This window comes from Aquila chrysaetos, chromosome Z (assembly GCF_900496995.4).
Source record: "Aquila chrysaetos chrysaetos chromosome Z, bAquChr1.4, whole genome shotgun sequence".
Taxonomy (NCBI): domain Eukaryota; kingdom Metazoa; phylum Chordata; class Aves; order Accipitriformes; family Accipitridae; genus Aquila; species Aquila chrysaetos.
In genome coordinates this window covers 29,168,213-29,188,187 of record NC_044030.1, presented here as the reverse complement: position 1 = coordinate 29,188,187, position 19,975 = coordinate 29,168,213, and the positions used below count along the sequence as shown (strand labels likewise).

General features: G+C 40.9%; 1 protein-coding gene across 5 annotated transcripts in view; it reads right to left on the bottom strand.

Annotated features, from left to right (window-relative positions):
- CHD1 (chromodomain helicase DNA binding protein 1) overlaps window positions 1-15,767 on the bottom strand; it is a 55,746-nt gene extending 39,979 nt beyond the window's left edge. Inside the window, exons 1-2 of one of the 5 annotated variants that reach the window (XM_030003756.2) lie at window positions 15,372-15,767; window positions 13,244-13,448 (exon numbers count right to left, since the gene is read on the bottom strand). In XM_030003756.2, the coding sequence (XP_029859616.1) occupies window positions 13,244-13,296 (53 nt within the window). In that variant the 5' untranslated portion in view covers window positions 13,297-13,448; window positions 15,372-15,767. Of the gene's footprint in view, window positions 1-13,243; window positions 13,449-14,053; window positions 14,182-14,367; window positions 14,458-15,229; window positions 15,249-15,371 lie in introns of those variants that run through there. The other 4 variants (XM_030003754.2, XM_041121058.1, XM_030003753.2 and 1 more) reach the window with 4 other exon arrangements.
- Between the last annotated feature and the right edge of the window lie 4,208 nt (window positions 15,768-19,975).

Sequence of the window (19,975 nt, the reverse complement as noted above, 5' to 3'; positions counted from 1 at the left end):
AGCCACCTATTCAAACAGAAATTGAATGGAAATTTTCAGCCTAAGACTTACTTCTTAATTGTCTCTAAATGTAAGTATCTACAAGGCAGACAGAAAGAAAGAATATACTTGATTACTAACTGGTTTTCTTCTTGGTTTTATTCATGTCTTACAGGAAATAGTTTTAGAGCAGCATCAGACCAGACTACCAACTTGCCAGACTACCGATCAACTTCTGGTATAAAGGAGCACCTTATTTGTTTTTTAAATAATATTTGTAAGAAAGCAGCAGCAATAAAGTAAAAACATAGACCTATCTAGCTTTTTCTAAAAATCAAGAAAGCCACCAAAATATGCAAAGTCTTGCTTGGAACAAAGGAAGAAGTGTTACATAAAGAGGATAATAGAGAACTACCTTTGTGCTCACAAGAAAAGGAAAAGTAAAATGTTTCTGTGGCATTTTCTAGCCATGTCTCTTAAGCAGTGTCCGTAATGAAAAAATGGGGTACTGAAAATGAAGTCTTACTGAAAAACTGCTGCAGCAGTAGTTTTCAGTTTCAACTTCTATTCAGCATATACTAGCAGTCTGCTACACAGTATCAATTAAACATCCAGAGACCAACCGTGTCTAGCACTTTACCTCTGCAGGTATAAAATCACTGGGACATTACCTGTACTTGGCTTTTTGCTTTTGTTTCACATGTAGTGCTGACCTAGACAAAGTTTAACAATGAGTCATTGCTTCTCATTATCACATGAGCAGGACCCAGAGTCGTCCTGCCTCAGGACTTAATTGAGAAATGTACCTCTGAAAGCCAGCCTCCCTGATGAGAAAGACAACCCACACTTCTGCTAACTGATGTGACGAGTGCCAGGATTAACTAAAGGCTTTACAATCCTCTAAGGAGCCGGATCTTTTAGCTGCAGTATTTGCCCTAAGGTGTTCATGAAAGAGAAGCAGCGCCCGCCCCCCCCCCCCCCCCCCCCCCCCCCAGCCTCACCACACTTCCTTGCCAAGACAAAACTCCTGGCACAGGAAGACAGTGGTCTCCAAAGAGAGGTGCACGCACCAAGGAGTTGCACAAGTCAACCCATGGGGGTATATGAAGAAACTATTGGAACTTCTATTTAGATTTATTTTTAATCAACCCCCCCAAAACAAAAACACCCCAAACCAACCAACCAACAACAAAAAAACCCCAAAACCAGAACAAACCAACAACACAGAAAAACACAACTAAACCAAACCACAAATTCAGCTTTACAAACGTTTACTATATGGATTGACACTGGCAATCTCACTCAGCCTCTATGTCTGAGGGTCATGCGCAACATATGGTAGGTGAGGTGTCCTGGAGGAAATACGCGCTCCACAATGCAGAGGGGTGACAGTGGCGCAGTAACTCCTTCATTCCCTTTCTGTTCACTGTGACATACTGCAGTTTGCTTCTGCCTGGTTAAGTGAATTTATGGATTATATTACTTAGTTTTAACCAAACTAACCCTCACAAAATGGCACAGTGGTTTAAAAAGATTCCTGCAAAGAAAGGGTGGACTGAAGATTAACACTAAGGCTGTGAGCACAAGCAACCAGAAAATGGCAGAGCTGACACTTCCACTCCTGTGCAAGCTCTTCATCAGCCACACTGCAAGGTAAAAAACCAATGACAATCTGATTGCATCTGACAAGAGGTTGGACCAAAAAAAAAAAAAAATCAGAATTATCAACACAATTTGAAATACCTATTTACATCCACTATTGTTAACAATTAACCTTGCACTGAATGTATATTGTGCCTTGAGATATTAATTAACAATAGTATGAAGCCATCACAATCAGCAAGACATGTGAAAACTAACCATCCAGAACACAAAGACAAACCTCTGTTTTTTCCAGCAGTGTTTCAAGTCATGCGTCATGCAATACTCATCCTGTACTTCACAAAATTTTACTAGATTTAATGATAAATGTTTAGAAGGCTCTTTCAAGGTTCTTTTTCCTAAGAGTAAGGGACAAAAATGCCACATGCCATTTGAGAACTTACTTCTTGCTGCTGTAAAAATGGCTAAAATAATTCATAGAAAACAATAGTGACAAACTGAAGTGCCTTTGTTAGCAAACACTGTTGAAAGACATACAGAAAACATTGGTGAAGATTTGAAGAAACAAGTATTAGAACAAATCATGCAACGTAGGAGGTTTGCTCTATGGTTTGATCAAAGTACAGATGCTTCTAACATGTCCCAGTTTACAGTATTTGCTAGATTCTGTTTCAATGATGAAATGCACGAAGAACTACTCCTTCGTGAGCCACTGAAGGAAAGATGTACTAGAAAAGATATGCTCTTAATGGTAAATGACTACTTTAATTAAAAAAAAAATAGTTTTATGGAAAAACTGTGCAAGAGTAAGCACTGACGGAGTGGCTGCTTTGACTGGAATAAAAATCAGATTCTAGTAAGGGTGATAGAGATAACACCACACATGAAATTAATCCACTACATCAACCATAAGCAAGCTATTGCAGCAAAGAATCTGGAGCCAGAATTGTACAAAGTGTGAAAGGATGTCACCAGTGTGGTTGATTTTGTGAAAACAAGACTATTAAATAGAAAAATTTTTTACATTACTTTGTAACGAGATGGGGAATGACCATAAAAATCTTTTGTACCAAGAGAGGTTCTCTGCTTAAAAGCATTGTTGACTTTGAAGATTAGTTTTTGGTGGGGTCTGGGGGGCTTTTTTTTAAAAAAAAAAAAAAACAAAAAAAAAACAACCAAACAAGACAAGTGTTCCAAATTTGCTGACCTTTTCTGTGAAAACTACTGGTCACCAGCAGTATGCTACCTTGCAGGTATTTTGGGGAAAAAAAAAAAAAAACAACAAAAAAAAACCCCACACAAAAAACCCAAACCAAACCCCCCCCCCCCCCAAAAATCCAAACAAAAAAAAAAACAACAAAAACCAACAACAAAAAAAGGCCACCAAAAAAACAAAGCACACTTAGTGTATCCCTTCCAGGTGAAGGTGACATTTTAACAATGAGAAAGCAACTGCTTTCCAAAAGAAACTTACACTATGGAGAGAGCATTTTGAAAACAGATGTTTGGAAAGGTTTCAATCATTATGTGATTTTATTGCCCAAAACAATGCGTGTCACCTGTAAAAGCTTTTATACCTGTACACTTAAAAAATGGGAGATAGAAATTTCTAACCTGTTTTAAAAACCTTCCAAAAAGCTTCAGTGGGTTTTGAACCCATTTGTTGAAAACATGAAACTGCAACCCCTTCTGATTAATTTGCAAGAAATGATTGACACTACGGCAGATGGAAAATTACCAACTTTTAAGCCAAATTTTAAGAAAAACCCTTGCATAATTAGTTGATGGGATTGAAAAAATTAGTATCATGATTTAGTAAGCACAGTTAATGATGCACTTCTTCCATTTGGTTCTGTTTATCTCTGCAAGTTATGTTTTTCAGCTATGCCAGCCATTAAAACCAAGAACCAAAATTAACTGAACTTAGAACCATACCTTCAAACTACTATATCACAAAGCGTTGAACCAAGATTTTAATAAATAAAAATATTCATAATTTTAGTGAGTGAAAAGGGGCGTTTTGCCATTAACAAAGTAAAATATTTTCAAATATTATTTAACCTTTATGTCACCCTTTGAAAATTTCTTTTTTTTGTGCATGTTTTATAATGTAGCTATTAGTACAGCAGTACATGTATATAATTTATAAGTGACATACACATACATTGGAGCTGCATGCTCAAATATTTTTTATTGGTAGGAGTGTGCAAACAAAAATTTTGGAGACCACTGCACTAAGGGATAAAAAAAAACAACATAATGGAGAGAAGGCTTCCCTTCTCTCTAACCCAGACACATTAAGCAAGCCTTGGCTATTAAAAATGAACATAAATCTGTAATCCTTTTCACGGGACTACCTATGACCCTCTTCCACATGAGCAGTAATTCAGATTAAATCCTCATATACTAGATGCTAACCCTAAGAGAAAAGATGGAATTATTTAAGAAAAGGTACACACATTTACACACGCACATGCATTCAGGAAAATTTACTTCTGCCATCTCAAGGGGGAACTCAGGAACAAGGAACTTAGAAGTTTCCCTTTAACTGCTCCTACCTTTGCTCTGAGTTTCAGCAATTTTCACACAATTCGAATAATGGTAGGAGTAGTAGTATGAGTTACTGCACTTTCAAAACACTTTTCAGTCCTCACCAGTATATTCACCTGCTGGTGAGGGTTCTACAAGAATACCTTTTTCTGACATTGTTATTGCTGCCCTCTTCAATCCCCCTGTGGTGTCAGCACTACCCATAGAGGGAACAGATTCAGCTTTTTAACAGCCTCTGTTTTCACAAACATTCTAAAGGGCTGATTAAGAAGTGGAACAAACAAGCAGGAGTGAACAGGCAGTATTTCTTAAGACTGCTGTCCTGAAACTAAGGTATAAAACAGTGGAAATCAATACAGAAATTAGGGGAAAAAAAAAAAAAAAGATTTGAAATGAAAAAGGATTTTTTGGTAGTTTTCAATTTTAGGACACAAACATTCCACACTGCATCATGACATACTGCAAGTCTTTTTTCCAAGTGCTTAAACTGCTACATGGTGTAATACCTTCTCCCCTTTCCCATGGAGTATGGCACTGCTGACGTGACTAAGAAAAAGGGCAACAGCACGCAGAACTCCTATTACACTGTGGTGTCTACCTGCACCACTGGAAATTTAGACAGCTTGTTTGCCAGAGTTTTTAAAATGTAACTGTTTGAGTTTTTGAAGTTCATAGGAAAAGACATACAGGATACAGAAGTTTCATACAGATTTCTAGTAGCTCAGATGACATTTTCTTGATCTGCTGAAATGGATACCCTAATAGCCAGCTATAAGAAGGCAAAACCAATCATAATCAGCTTGAGAGGTCTACAAGTTTTTCAGAGCTTGAAGACAAGCAATCTCTTATTTTAACAAATTGTATCAGCAGAATTCCAGAAATGGTTTAATATTCCTTGAAGCAGAAAAGGAGATAGAATCTAAGAAGAAAACATGTATATTTTCTATAAATAATCAATGGAAGCTACCATTGCAAACCAAATGGTAAGTGAGAGCATTTCACACTGTATTAAAATTTGAATTTTAAAACAGTTGCTGCATTAAAGACAAAACCCCCTGTTTGATAGCAAGACAGTTAATCTGCATTAAAGAAACAGAACCTAAGTTCTGTAATAAATATGTTAAAACATAAATTCAGGGAGATAATAGTTGTGAAGTAATAATAAGACCCTTGGTCACTTTCTTTTTGACCTTTGCCTATGGAGTTCTTCAATTTTCCCCTCATTTTTTGAGGCATAGTCTATAACCAATTCCTTCTCTAGCTGAAGAGCTTTAAGTATTATCTGATGTAGTCTAGCTACAGTCCATAATTTGACTAACTTTTCTTGCAATGAGTAATGCCCATTAATGCAAAGTAGCATTACCACTGACCTCCACAAAATGAATCACCTGAACTGGCACTACTAATTACCAAGATTCTGGTATCATATCTCTAGGGGTAGGATGCAAGGAACATTAAATATTTCCTCAACCAAGGATTGGAATACTGTCACAATTACCTGTCACCTGCTGTCTAATGCTGTTACATGAGTATTACCTCAGGAACAGCAATTCTGGTCCCCTGCTTTTCAGAATTCCCCTTACAGAAAATGTACGGCAAAGTGCATTATTTCTTGCCACTTTCTCTTCCTGTACAGGCCAGGGTCATTGCCTTTGCTTAAGATGCTTTTACTGGAAACAGTTCAACAAAAGGCAAAAGTGGACACCATACCCACCATGCTGTGGACACCTGGAATAGAGTAAGAGAGATGGTTTAGGTACAACTTAACCAGGCTTTTGCCTGTGCATCTGTATCCTCTTTTCTCCTTCTTCCAAAAAAGCCTGATTAATACTCAAAAGTAAGAGAAAATCTCCAATATTTTCAGGCAGCTAGCATAAATTAGGATCCTCCTGTTTCTCCCTTACCCCTTCTGAATATAGTCAAGACAGTCTCTCTGCAGGACAATCCAGAGCTGGAGCCTACTTTCCTTGTTCAACTCTTCCAGTAGAAAAGTCATACATAGCTTAAACATAATCAGAGAAAGTCAGCATCCAACACTTCATTCTCAGTCACCTGTGTTTGTCAAATTTATCCTATTCCACCATGCCACATTATGACTTCCCTTTTCTCTAGACTTGTACCGCTGACCTCTGCTTACCAACTCTATTTTGTGGCCTAACTTGTTTTTTTCCCCTTACCTTTTTCACTGATGAATGGGCTTCCAAGGAACAAAATGCCAACAGAAATTATAAACACCACCACGACTAGATAAGGAAGCGTAGATGGAAACAACAGGGCAAAGCAAGTTAAGCTACAGAATAGAGGTGGTGTTAATGTAATGTATACAGAAATACAATATTTGCTAACATGAACTGTTGAAGACCACTTGTACTCTTTTAGGCAATTAACTCCATTACTCATAATGGAATTCCTGCTTTTTAAGTCCCTCTTCTAAGAATGTGTCACATAAGCCTTCTTCCCTCCCCTGGCTCCAAGCAAATTATATATACTACTTACTCAAAAACAGAAAAAAACCCAACCAAAAAACCCCCAGTAAAATCAAAATAGAATTATCTGTTTAGAGGTGTTCCTGAATAGGAAACCTTACATAACATTCACTGTACTTTGTTCAACTGAAAAAAAAACCCCAAAAAACAAAAAACCAAACCAACAAAAAAAAACCCCCACCCCAACCAAAACCCAAAACTAAACAAGGACAGCAATACCCAAGACTGTAAAAAACAGTGGGGCATCATAAGGCTATGGAAATAGAAACAAACATGATGGATAAAGCAATAATGATCATCTCTTCAGTACTGTTGGAGCGAGACTATTTCTCTGTCATGCAAACAATCCACAGCAACGATGATAAAGTTAGCTGTCAATAATAACCTGCAGTAGCAGGCAAGCCACAGTATATACTAAAAATGAGTAGCATGTTCTCAGGATGGGATTTCTACATGAAAAAGTATAGTTTCATGCAAGTTGACAAACTGAGGTGTGAAGTCTATAAAGAGCACCTTCCAGGATATGTAGTCAAGAAACCTCTCTCAGCCCTCGCCCTTGAGTCAAGTAGTTGCATTTGTACAGCAGCACACGTCAAATCTGATTTGGTAAGGAAGTTTGATGCACTGAAGTAATTTGTCTGTTCTTTTTTATAAACGCTGTATCTGGATACTTCCTACATATTCAAGACAAATTTATGCCCGAATGCAATATTTATTTACAAACTACTTTGCCAGCAAAGCAATATAGCTTAATGAAAGTACTCAAGGAGATAATTTTTCATGTTTGTTTTTACCTTTTTTTTCCAACCCCCCAATAACTACCTATTAATAATAATAATTAATAAACAAATACCTATTCAATCAAACTGGAGAATGCTTTGGGGAGATGACAGGCTTAAAAAGACAGATCACTGAAACAGACTAAAAAAGCAAGTATCCTGTTATAGAGTCATTAGTTCTTTTCAATAGTCTTTAAGTTTTGCTTCACTAGCTTACCCCTTAAAACAAGGTGCCCCTGACAGGATCACGCAATGAGGAACAAAGTCTGCTCATTTACACAAGGCACTAAGAAGACAAATCCTAAGATGGAAAGCTACACAAGTCACATAGTAAAAGAACTGACTGAGCATTTAGACTCCTGTGGAAGGTCTAGGTTAACAATGGATCCAAGAGCAGATAATTTATCACCACTGATTTCAAGCGCATTCATTAGGTTAAGCTGCCTTAAGAATCTTTGTTTTTAAGAACAGCAGGAAAGAGAGTACCAATTTGAGCAAAACAAAGTTCAACACACTAAAAAAAAAAAAAAAAAGATTACTTTCTGCAGGGTCTTTGAAAAGCGTCTGAGATAACAGTGGATTGTTTGGTTTTGGGTTTTGTTTGTTTGTTTGTTTTCAAAATAAACCAGAAGTTGAAGGAAGACAAGCATTTGAATACGAAGAGCCCATTCAAAATGTGCAGAAGTAAGAGACACTAACTGCCCAACTCTTAAAATTGGAAGTTCACAAATAAGCCTCTTTACGCAAATGCTATATAAGTGTTTTTCAGTTTTATTTTTAAAGAAATCTTAACTATTTAATTTGATTTAGATGCATAAGGAAGATTTATCTTCATTATCACTGCCAGTAGAAAGCAGAAGGAACAAAGAGTATGAAGTTCAGGCTACCAAGTGTTATTTCCTGTCCTCAGCTACTGCACATTAACTCAATTGAATTTTCCTGATACGGGCTAACAACTCAAAGAGATGCATTATATTTCCACTCCTGCAGACTATGATTTGCTGCCACTTCTATAAACTTTCCCCAAAGCAAAGGTATCAAAACTACGCTGATCATCAACAAACTTTCATGACCCTATGAACCACACTGCAAGTCTTTATTTGAGAGCCACAAGTCACACATCTTAAGAGCGCAAAAAAGTTCCAGGAATCGTTCACAGGCAGGAAGTATCAGTGGTTCCCCAAGGGTTAACTCCTCTGTTGTGCAATGTGACCATCCTTCCACATGCAGTTCCAGGGACAACATGATGATGTCTCTACCAGAAGCTCCTTGTAGGTCACCAGCAAAAAAGTATTAAATGGAATTTAATCAAAAAACCCCACAAGGAGCCACATCTGGATAGGTCTGGTGTATACACTGCCTGTATCACAAAACTTCGCTCTGTCTTGAGGAATGAGAAAAGCTCACATCAACTAGAATTTTGAAACTCTCAGAATGGTGGAAGTGAATCTAAAACATGTGGAACAGGTATTTGCCAGCCAATTAGGTTACACAAAGACTGGGACCTGGATGAACTCAGCAGGAGTCCCAAAGCTAAACTAGAGACCATACGCACAATGACAGCGGTATCATGAATTTATTTCTTCTTTTAGTTGGAAAGGTTTCTATACAAAAAACACTTGTGTTTTGATACATATTCAATCTGAACTCTTCCAAAAAGAAGTGAAAGGATGCTTTTAACTTGGATCAGGATACCTTCGCATGCTTTAGTATGCTTAATTCTGTAAGACATCATTCCTGATAAAATAGCAACTTACTAACCAGAGAAGATTACTGTTAACAGAAGTGAAGAGCTTGCTTTATCCACAGTAAGTTCTACCAACAGTTTCCTTTACCATTCAAGTACTTTTGTTGATCTGAGAATTCCTGTGCACTAACATACAAGTATGTATCTACATATGTGTAGTTTTATGTATATGCTCTCTCTTGCTATATACACACATTTTTATTATCTACCAAAATAAAATTAAATTAAACTTCTACCAAAAAGAAGCCAGCGCATGGGAGTAATTCTGCTAATATGCTTGGGGAATATGTTTTAATTCACACTTAGATTTCTTGAAAGCAAGAACCTAAAGTCACAGCTTTCAATTCACCTTTTTTACCTCCTATGGAAGGTATGAATTTATATAGTAAATTGAAGCCTGTTGACAAAGTCTTTAGTCTTTACTTAACTATCTTTTGTGGTCCACAGACTATTCACTTCACAAAGCAAATAAAACCCACTAAAATTACTATCTTCTGTTAACATCAGCTTTCAAGTGTGTGAAGAACAGTGAAAGTCTTCGGTGTAAGCAGCTGCTTTCTGCTTCCTGCAAAAACAGGAGTACAATACATTCCAGCCAGCTACTTTCCAGTTAAGCTCCACTCAGCACATCCCTTTTTACCTACAGAGAAGGAAGGTTAGCTCAAGCCTTCCATACCTTGCTCTCCAGGAAACATCAGAAGAGCAAAGAGATGGGAAATCAGATTGTTATTCAATTAGCACCAATGTTTCACTTCTGCAGTCCCTGTTTTACCTGGAGCTCATCTTGCAGTTCAGGTAAAACTCCTTTTGCTGATTAAGCTTTCTTATTACTATCTAACTAGAATGTATTCATATTCAGGTTTGCAGCAGAATGCTTTCAAGAACACTACACAAAGATGCTTTGCTTGACTTAAGAGTCAGCTTCTCAGAGTAGTTATAAAGTTGTGTCTACACTCACTTGCTGTCCAGGTGAACAGTACCTGTAGTATTTTACCTTAAGCTACTTAAAAATATTCCAGAGTAGTGATTTCAAGTAAACAAGAAGCTGGAGAGTAGACTCTACTGTAATTATTACACAGAAATCAGAATATCAAGCAAAAAGAATAGATAATAATGTTTATGCTAGTCTACAATTTCCGTCATGCTTGGTTCTAGTACTGATTTATAGCTTCAGAGGTTGCTGAAATAGGCAAGGAAAGTCCAAACAATGCAGCCAGTTATTCAACCGTGAAAATACAAGAGACTCACTTTTCCACCTGTAGCAAAACAGAACTTCAGGCTCAACACCTGCAGCACAGGAAAGTTTTCTGCTCATCTACCAGACAGATGAATAGATACAACACTGGAAAGGAGTGTGGGAGCATGGCAAATTGGCCATTCCTTTCACACACTTCAGAAATAATTCACCTTCGCAGATAGTCACAGGAGTAAGGACAGCTACAATTCCTTACCACAATGCTGACCAGTGCGTAAAATCAAAGGTTTATGATCAATCCCTTCTCCAGCCCTCCTACTGCTGAGAATAGTACAGGCTTTCCACAACTTTTGCAAGTCATAGTGTTTCCATAAAACAATACAAAGCAGTATCCATGAGGCCTGTGTATTTTTGTAAATCCAGTCCTGATCCACTGCTTCTCTTACCTTTTTAATGTAATGATGGCAGCACCCCTACCTCAGCCTATATTTAATTGTTATCAAGACTGTCACTCCAGAATGACAGCCATGGAAGATTACACCAGACATCAAAGAGAAGTGAATGGCTTTACTGCACTTGTAAAGTGACACAAATTTTCAAAGATCTCTTGTAGTTATCATCAATGTCGCTGTTTAGATTATCACTACATTAATCTTAATCTCTTCTTCTTTTCTACCAGTTCTGTAGAGTTTGATCTTCTTTCCAATCTACTCCCAGCAGCAATTCTCAATTGCTTTCCTCACTTGTCCCACTTCCCTCCCTAGCATTCTGAATAGAATGGGACCACTTATATTTTGCTACTGATCTCCACTTCCATTCTGTGGAATTCTGTATAGCAACACTTCCCAAGTTACAGTTAGCTACCTGTCTGCAGTTGCAGCTTGCTAAGGCAACTCCCCTCCAAGTAAAAACCATCTAGAGTTATATAAAGATATTCCATAATTTTCACACTCCTTTTGAAATAATTATTTTAATAATTGAACTAGGCTTGACAGGAAGAGAGTTCCATCATTTAAAAAAGAAAGCTTTCACCTTTAATTTACAAAACCAGTTTCCTGATAATAGATGGCAAACATGAAAATAAGTTTTCCAAGAGCTGCCTGTGAATTAGGCTATGAGGTTAATGACTGATACAAGCCTAGGAAAAAAGGTTTTAAAGCTTCAACAAATTTTAAAATGCTAAGATGTGCTCAGCAGGACATTTAAGATGAAGAACAAAGTTTCACTTCACAGGCAAGTATCAAGTTATGAGTACTAAGCATCCTCCTGATATGTACTTTTAATGAAGTTTCTGGGAGGTTTATGATGTTTAGCTGGTTTAGTCTTATGAATTGATACAGCTTTTAAATAACTTTAATATACTGGTATTTTAGGGCAGTCACAGTTTGATACAAAGTAGTTTTCCCACATATCTTTAGCAAGGTGGCTTGTTTCAAGTAGTACGAAAATTCACGCACCAAATCAGACTAGTCACTGGTTTGTGGTTTTGTTTTGGGTTTTTTTTTTAAAGTAAACAGGAATATTTCACCCCTCACTAGAAGAAACTCCAAATTTGTTTGCTAACCAGAACAGTATCAAACTTATTGGAAGCAGAAATCTTCCAAAATTATTATGTAGTAGAGCTTACAAATTATTCACAAGATTGAAAGTTTACTGTCTTTCTGGGACACTCCCTTGTATAACAGGAAGCTTGACATAAAAACACATTTATTAAAGTTGCTTTAGTTTTACTGTTCATAGATTTCCTTGTGATTTGCACCTAAAGTCACCTAAACACTTCTCTCTTCGCCCTCCTCCCACTCCATCATACACTGTGCTACATGCAAGCTTAATGGCCAGCTCATACTGAATGATCAGCTGGCAGTTATGTTCTTCCTGCATTTCTTCACTTGAGGCAATAATTTAGAGCTCTCCTGACCCAACTGGAAGTTTCCATGAAATCTGCAGAACATGGTTTTCTTTATGACCCTCTGACTGACAGAATCAGCTAACAGATTCAACAGGCTGTTATCAGAAAGAGTGGTAGAAAGACAGATGGGTGGGCTAACAGCACGGTCATAACCACCTCTTAGAAGAGAAGCCTAAAACCACTTTTTATTTGCAAGTGTACTTTGACTTCTTAAACCTTCAGCATTCTTCATACTTCCAGTTTTAGAAATCCAAACTTTCTAGCGCAGGAGGGACTTTTTGAACTTAGCGCTGTTCTAGAAAGACAACTTAATTCCACCCCTACAAACTGGTTGTCATCCTGCATGGATGCAGGGAAGTTCTCATCAGGCTCTTCCAAACACATGAACACTTTACATATGCTAGAAGACTAGCATTTAGCATTAGAGGACTGATTTTTTTTTTTTTTATTAAAAAACAGCCGGAAAATTGTACGTTAACTTCAGCAAAGTTAACACTTTCAGTTATACTGCTCTAACAGCTCTAAAGAAGGAAGAATCATGAAGTACTCTGTATCAAAAACTAAAATGAACAGCCCACTGCTCCATTTTTAGAGATAGTCTAGTTAGGGTTTTATACAATACAATGCATGTGTGCCTTGCACTTTATAGACAGTAGCTTTATCTTAACATTCTAATCCAATGTTTCAGCTTTTGACAGTTCAGGAATTTTTCTTCCTCAAAAGAGTAATGCTATCCAGTTGGATGCTGACGCAGTTTTAATACAATTTAAGCTTTATTATGGAAGGTATATACAAGACCATTATAATTCTCAGCTGAAGCAATGTGAACGTAACAAAGAGATAAAGCACCTGTAAGAAAGCACATCCAGTTCTCCTAACTATGGTCTGCTTGCTAACTAGGAAGCTTTGGTGCCAAGTTCAAATATAAATCAGTTTTAGTAAACAAAGTCTAGGTGAATAGATAGCCAAGGATAACTGAAATGAGCAAGTGCTTACCTTGACTCTCCACTACTGTTTCTTATGCTGTCTTCATCACTGTGCCCATTCATTGTAAATATTAAGAAGTTGAAAAGATAAATAGAAGTCCACTCAGATTACAAGGTGGATATCAAGAATCCACTTCTTGGTACTCTGTATGTTTTCCAGCTGATGTAGTTGCTCTAGTGTGCTCTGCAGGTATTCAAGATTTCTCCCCAAATACCTAAAATAGTAAAGGAAAACGCTGATGCAATTTGGTAACATGTTTGCAACTAAAAAGATAGTAAAAATAACTTGGTCTTTCACCAACACTGAAAGGGGGCATCATGTTTGATGTCATGTTTTTAACTGAAAAATAACTTTTTGGGTGTTACCTGTTCATGGTTGATCATTTTATCACTATTTTCTTGTCTGAAAAAAATATTAAAATGTTTCCTGATGTTTGTGAAAGCCAGAAAACATTCTTCTCAGACAGAAGAAAATAAGTGGTCTTTTTATTAGTTACACTTAAAAAAATTGAAAGAACTAAATGAAATACACAAAGCACATGAAAGGAAAGACCTTTATGTTCGACTGCAGTTGGGTGCCAGCATACAGGCCATTATGCTTCTTTATATAACTTTTCACTGATCGTGCTATAAAGGTGGCAATTTCTGCTGAACAACTAGCTGCAGAAGAGGAAATGTTACGGAAATTACATTCTCTTTAGCATCACAGGGCGAGAAGAACAGTTTACTGCATGTCTGCACTATACCTTGTGGCTTAATCTGTGCCATAGTACTGACTTCAGGACAAAGTAGATCTAAATTTTAAAGAAAAACTGCCTACCTGAACACACAGGTGAAAACCATTGATATTAATGTTCTGCTAAGATCTGCTTAGTGTACTTCATGCACAAAACATAGTGGAAACATTTCCAGATACACACATATTGCTTACATCCTGCTGCAGTTGTCCTGTTTAAAACAAGTGTCTCCACTAAATCAAACCAGCAAGATCCCACAGATCAATATTTCACATACAAGAGCATCTTAAATCAGTTCACTGCAGCATCCGATGCAGCTAGAGAAAGTTTAGGCTCATGGTAAATGGACTGTAAGTATAAACTCACTGATAATCAGATAAAGAGCACTGCCTCTTACAGATTTAGTGGTGTGAAAGCAATTAGGGGCTCGCCTGCTGGCTGCCTGCCCCGAGGTGCTCTCCTATAATATCCAACATCCAGAGCTCATCGGGTGGTGGTGGGGAAGCCTCCCCCCGGGACGGGAAATGTCCTGCGCTCAGGCACCGTAACAGACACCCGGGCCACTGCGTCCAGCAAACAAAGGCGATGAAGGAGGAGAAAGTGATAGAAAGGAGCCCTGCAACGTCGGAGAGGCCTCGAGGAAAGGTCGGGGACCCGGTGGCGGCGGAGGCGAGCCGGACGGCTCCCCGCGGCCCGGCCGCGCTCTGCGCCGCCCGGCAGCAGGCTCCCCGCAGCCTGTCCTCCCGCGCGGACAAAACCCCCTCGCCTCCGCGCCCGGCACCCGCTGGACCCCGGGAAACACTGTGAGCAGCGGCGAAACTTTCTCCCTGCCGCCTGCTTCCTGCTCCGCGGCCGCCTTGCCCCGAGCCCCAGCCGCCCGCACCGCACTCCCGCGGCCTCCCACGGCCACTGTCCTTCTGCTCGCCCCCAGGGCGCTCCCGCGGGAGCCCGGGCCAGGGCTGCCTCCCGCCCCCGGAGACGGCTCTCCGCTAGCGGCGCGGCCTGCACAGGCGCCGCTCCCGGCCAAGACTCCCTGGCAGCGACTCCAAGACCGCTGCCGTCCTCCATGCTCACTTCTCCCGGCGCCCCCCATGGCCAGAGGAGAGCCACGGCCGCTCTCCTGCCTCCCGGGCGGCTCGACACTGGCTCCCCCCGCAGGAGCCAGCGAGAGCGGCTCGATCCCGGCTGCCCGCCTCGGCCCTCGCAGCTCCCCCCCTCCGCGGAAAACAGCGAGCGGGCCCAAGAACTCAGCACTTCACCGGGCATCCAGCCCCTCCCGACCGACAGCGGGCCCCAGGCCCCGTCTCCTCAGCACCGCCCGTCCCTCCCGCTTCCATCGTCGGAAGCCGCACAACTCCCGGCCGGCGAAAGGGAGAAGAGCCATGGCGGGCCTCTGCCTACCTGCGTGCGCCCGGCCCGGCCAGGCCTTCCCAGGGCCGCCCCGGCCCGAGACTGCGCTACGCCCCACGGGGAGGTTCGTGCCGCAGCCCAGGGTCGGGGGCTGCTCCCGCGGCGGGGCCTGGGCCGCCGCTCCTCCCGCTAGCCACCGGCTCCTCGCAGCCCCGTGCGGTGGCCTCCCTCTGCGGCTCGAACAATGGGGCCCCGAACTGGGCAGGCAGAAGCGCCGAGAGAACCAGGGTAGGCGCTGCGCCGCTCTGCTCCGCCACCGCTTTTTAAGTCCTCCCGACCGCCGCCATCACGCTGCCGCTCCGCTCAAGCTCCCCCTCCCTCGGTCGGATGGAAACCCCGGGCGTGATGTCAGCCCTGCGCCCTGGGACCGACCGGCAGGAGGAGGAGGAGCCACGGCCGGAGGCGACGGGCAGCGCTGCCGGGCTGCTCAGAGGCGGGAGACGCAGGCGGCATGGGTCGCTCGCCGCGGGCGCCGGCGGCAGCCCCCACCCTCCCTCCCTGCCTGCCGCACGGCAGGGGCGCGAGGGATGGCGTGGCTGCAGCTCCCATCCCCGTGTGAAGGCGCAGGGCGCGGCCCGGCCCGGCGGGGCGCCATGACCCGAGCGGCGCGGCCGCAAGTCCGGCCCGGGCCGCCCGTTAGCGTTCTGCCTAGCGTGGTTTTTGTGTTTGCTTTGGGCTTTTCGGTGTAAAATCACAGCCCGGCGACAAACACGACCGCATGTCTTAGTCTATGCAGTTACAAGGGGTACCGGGGCGTATTCAGGAAGGCTTGGCGTGCTGCTGCTGGGAGGACGCTTGACTCCGTGAGGTCTAGTCCCTGGCTGAGGGGGGCTGGTCTTCCTCCTTCCATTCCAGAACCTAACGCCCGTTCTTTTCAAAGCGGTTGACGTGAGCCGTTTGTTCGACGTGCCTCACATTCGTTATCGGGAAAAAAAAAAAAAAACACCAAAACCCCAAAATCAAACACACAAGAAAAAAGTCATGTAAGTTTTGTCTCCACATGCTTCCAGAGTGGCAAAGGAAAGTAGTGATAGTTGAGTGAAAGAGTGCTGTAAACAACACAATGCTGCAGCCAAACTGTGTTGGAAAGAGGAATCAACTTACCTGCCTTCTCCCCTTTGGAAGGTACATGTACGCAGTTACACTCTGTCACTCTAAAGGAGGATTGTGGGGTCATTGCTGACTGACAGCTGGCACCAGGCCTTTGGACATTTATTTGTTTAGCACCCTGCAAGAGTGAAAGAGGTCAAGAAAACACGGTTTGCTCATCAACAAAAGGAAGCTTGAAGGAAGGGAGTCACTGTGTGGGTATACTAGAGGAAGGTGGTTACAGTAGCTGTCAAATCAATTCAAGCTTGAGGAGTTTCGTTGGCCAGGAGCCAAGGTCTGAGCCACAGTCAGTCAGCTGGAGACTTCTCAGGCCTATAGCTTACCTCATGGTTGCTCTTCCAGCATGAGCAAAGCTGGTTGCCTCAGCGCTCAGTGGGGCGTGGGCAGCCAATGTACCTACCATGCTTCAGCTAGGTTGCTGCGGTTTCCTGGAGCTGTGCCTTCAGCCCACCAAGCAGGTTGTAGGATTGGCTGCCAGGCATAGCAGCTCGCTGTCTGAGGAGCAGCAAGAGGCTAGATGAAGCATATATACTAGCCCAGCTCTCAAGCACCATATAGGAAAGTACTCCAAAATCTCAGTGGCTGATGGCAGAGAATAATCCCCCCCCCCCCCCCCCCCCAAGTTAAAAACCACCAGGAATTGCTCAGACAAGAAAACAGCTTCAAAGTTTGCAAGAAGGCTATATTGCACTATGCTCCTTATTGAGACACTCAAGTTTGCCTAAGTCAGTTTATGGGAGAATATTTTCTTGTGATAGACAAGAGTGCTGCAAGATCAATGGACTGAAGTTTAAATTCAAGAGTGTAAAAATGAAAGTAACGGTTTTAAATTAAGGTAATTAATAACACAACACTTTACCAAGGATAGGTTAGACCCTAATGGAAGGATTTTTATTACTGTTAGGGATTTGTTAATTTTAAGGAAAGAAACAGTAGAAAGCCACTGCCTTGTTCAACCGGAAGGGACAGGCCTTACACAGAAATTGTGGATTAAAGCAGTTACCTGCAGCAACGAGGAGATAAGACCAAGTTGATAAGAATTCTGATACATGCTAGGTGTTAGGTGTACAAATGATGTGACTTACATACATGAATACTTAGAGTTACGTAGATAAATAACAAAGCAGTTTTCACTGGGATTTAGAGCTGATTGCACAACACCCATAGGTCAATATAGATATGTAAATACATTTAATGTAAATATGATCCACAGAATCAGTAAAACCTTTAATAATGCAACCACACCTAAGTACAAATAAAAGGAAATACATTAATTTACCATCCTTTTCTGTTTACAGAATCCCTCTTGCAAACTGCTACACTTTGTCTATTTGGAGATACATGAAGAATGCTCAGAGAAGAAAGGAGACGGGGAACAAAACAAAAAAAAAAAAAAAAGAGAGAGAAAACTAAATAAATTCCAGCAATTCCAGTTGCTTAGCTGCAGAATGCACTCAATTTTTGTTAACCATCCAAAAAGCTAAATGACTATAAAGAGGGCAGGTGTTAGTCAAATTCCTCTATTTTTGCTATCCAACTTCCTCTCTTCAAGCTCCTAATTATTCACAGAGATAAAATTACTTTCATCCTTCTCTTTTCTTTGTTTCTCCTCCTTCCCACCCCTCTGTAAGAAATCATGTAGAGAAAATAGTTTTATTCTGCTAGAAAATATCTTTCCAGGCTGCTGCTTCGAGTCATATGCATAATTTCATTTTGCTACATGTTGATTTTTAATCCATAGTAATTTCAACAATAGTAATCAACTTCTATTAACAAATGAAAGTAAAGTAGTATTCCCATAATAAGTTGGTTTAGCCACTAGTACAGGAATTAACAAAAACTACCTGTTCTTACAGGAAAAGAATTCAGGGAGAAAGTCCAGGTTTTCCATTTCACAGGGCAAGTGCTACTTTGTCTTTTGCATGGTTAAAGTTACCGTTGTGAGCGTTTCTACATTTAAATATTGATCACACTGCACATACAGAGGGTTTTTTCAGGTTAAGGCCCCCAAATCTTCAAACATTTTAAATATGAGCACAATTTCCTGGCATTTCTCTGAGTGTTTAGGGCCTCTGCTTCATTAAGAAGATGGTTATATTCTGCAAGATTGTCTGCACGGTAGGAAGGTATGATCGTACTTACAGTAAGTATATTTGTAGTAGCTTATTTTAGCTATCAAAAGTCACTAACTGTGAACATACGACAGAATGAACATTAGCATAAATTAATAATCAGAGTCAGTGCTAGAGAATTTTACCAACAGGACTATCAAGATTAAAAAATTTTTGTCACATATGGTTCCATTTGCAGATGCACAGCACTTCTATCCTCTTCACAGTTACATGCAGCCAAGCATGTCAGATGTCCTTGGAGAGCTGCATTGTGATTGCTAGAAGGTTCTGGTGTGGGCAATGCTGTTTTATATTAATTGATACACACATAGCACCTGCTATGAGTGCCCTCTTGCCGGCAAGGCATTTATGTGTAAACTTTACCATAATCTGCTACTATTGGATAGTCTGCTATAAACAGGGTTGGGTTTTGTTGGGTTTTTTTTTTTCCCCAGGACTTCAACACCAGTAGTTTTCATATCCAAATTAATAAGGTTAAACCTACCTCCTTTCCAATAAAGATCAATCCTTAGCTTTTTTTACAGCTGCATGATTTAGTTAGAGGTGTGAGGTATCTTTCTGCTTCCTGTCTGTAGCAGACATGCTAGCCTGTGTGCTCACTAATATGAATTGTTTCCTGAACACAGCAGTCAAAAATACTAGCCTGCACTTTGCAACCCAGGAGATAACCTCCATTCCCTAAGTCTTCTAAGTATGTCCCAAAGTGCTGTTCCCCAGGATGTACCTGCACACACCCTTTCTTTTTTGTTTGAGAAATGAAGATGCCTCACATTTGGTCACCTTACTTGGAGTCACTGCAATACGAGGCAGGCTTAATATTCAAGCAGAATAAATTTCTGTTTCAGCAGGCTATGAATTGAACTCCTAATTACAAAACTTGGAAGAACTCTACATTTTCAGTTATATTTTACTTAATAGCCTTCTTGCCTTCTTCGGTTTCCTTCACCTAGATTTTTTGTTGTTGTTGTTAGAGTTTCCCAGCTGTCTTGGAAATCCCCTTTGAAGGTATGGTTTCACGACGGTTTAAATTAACTGGAGTTACAGCTGCTGTGATCCCATCCTGTTGTTTGCCGTACCAGCCAAAAAGTAGCCCCACCCAAAAATGATTGCTTTTTGGCCACTTCAACTTTCTGAACTAGGTCACCACACAGCTACACATGCAGTGATCCTTGTGCAGTAATATAGTAGCAGCAATTGTTACTTGGAGTGGTAGAAATTGCCTCAACAGTATCTGGAGATCTTTCTCCACATCCCTGTGAGAGAAGGATTTTTCTTCCACATCGGAACTTGTTTGTATTGCATCTTTAATCAATTCCTTCGCGGATGGCATAGCAAAGTATGCATGACATTCCT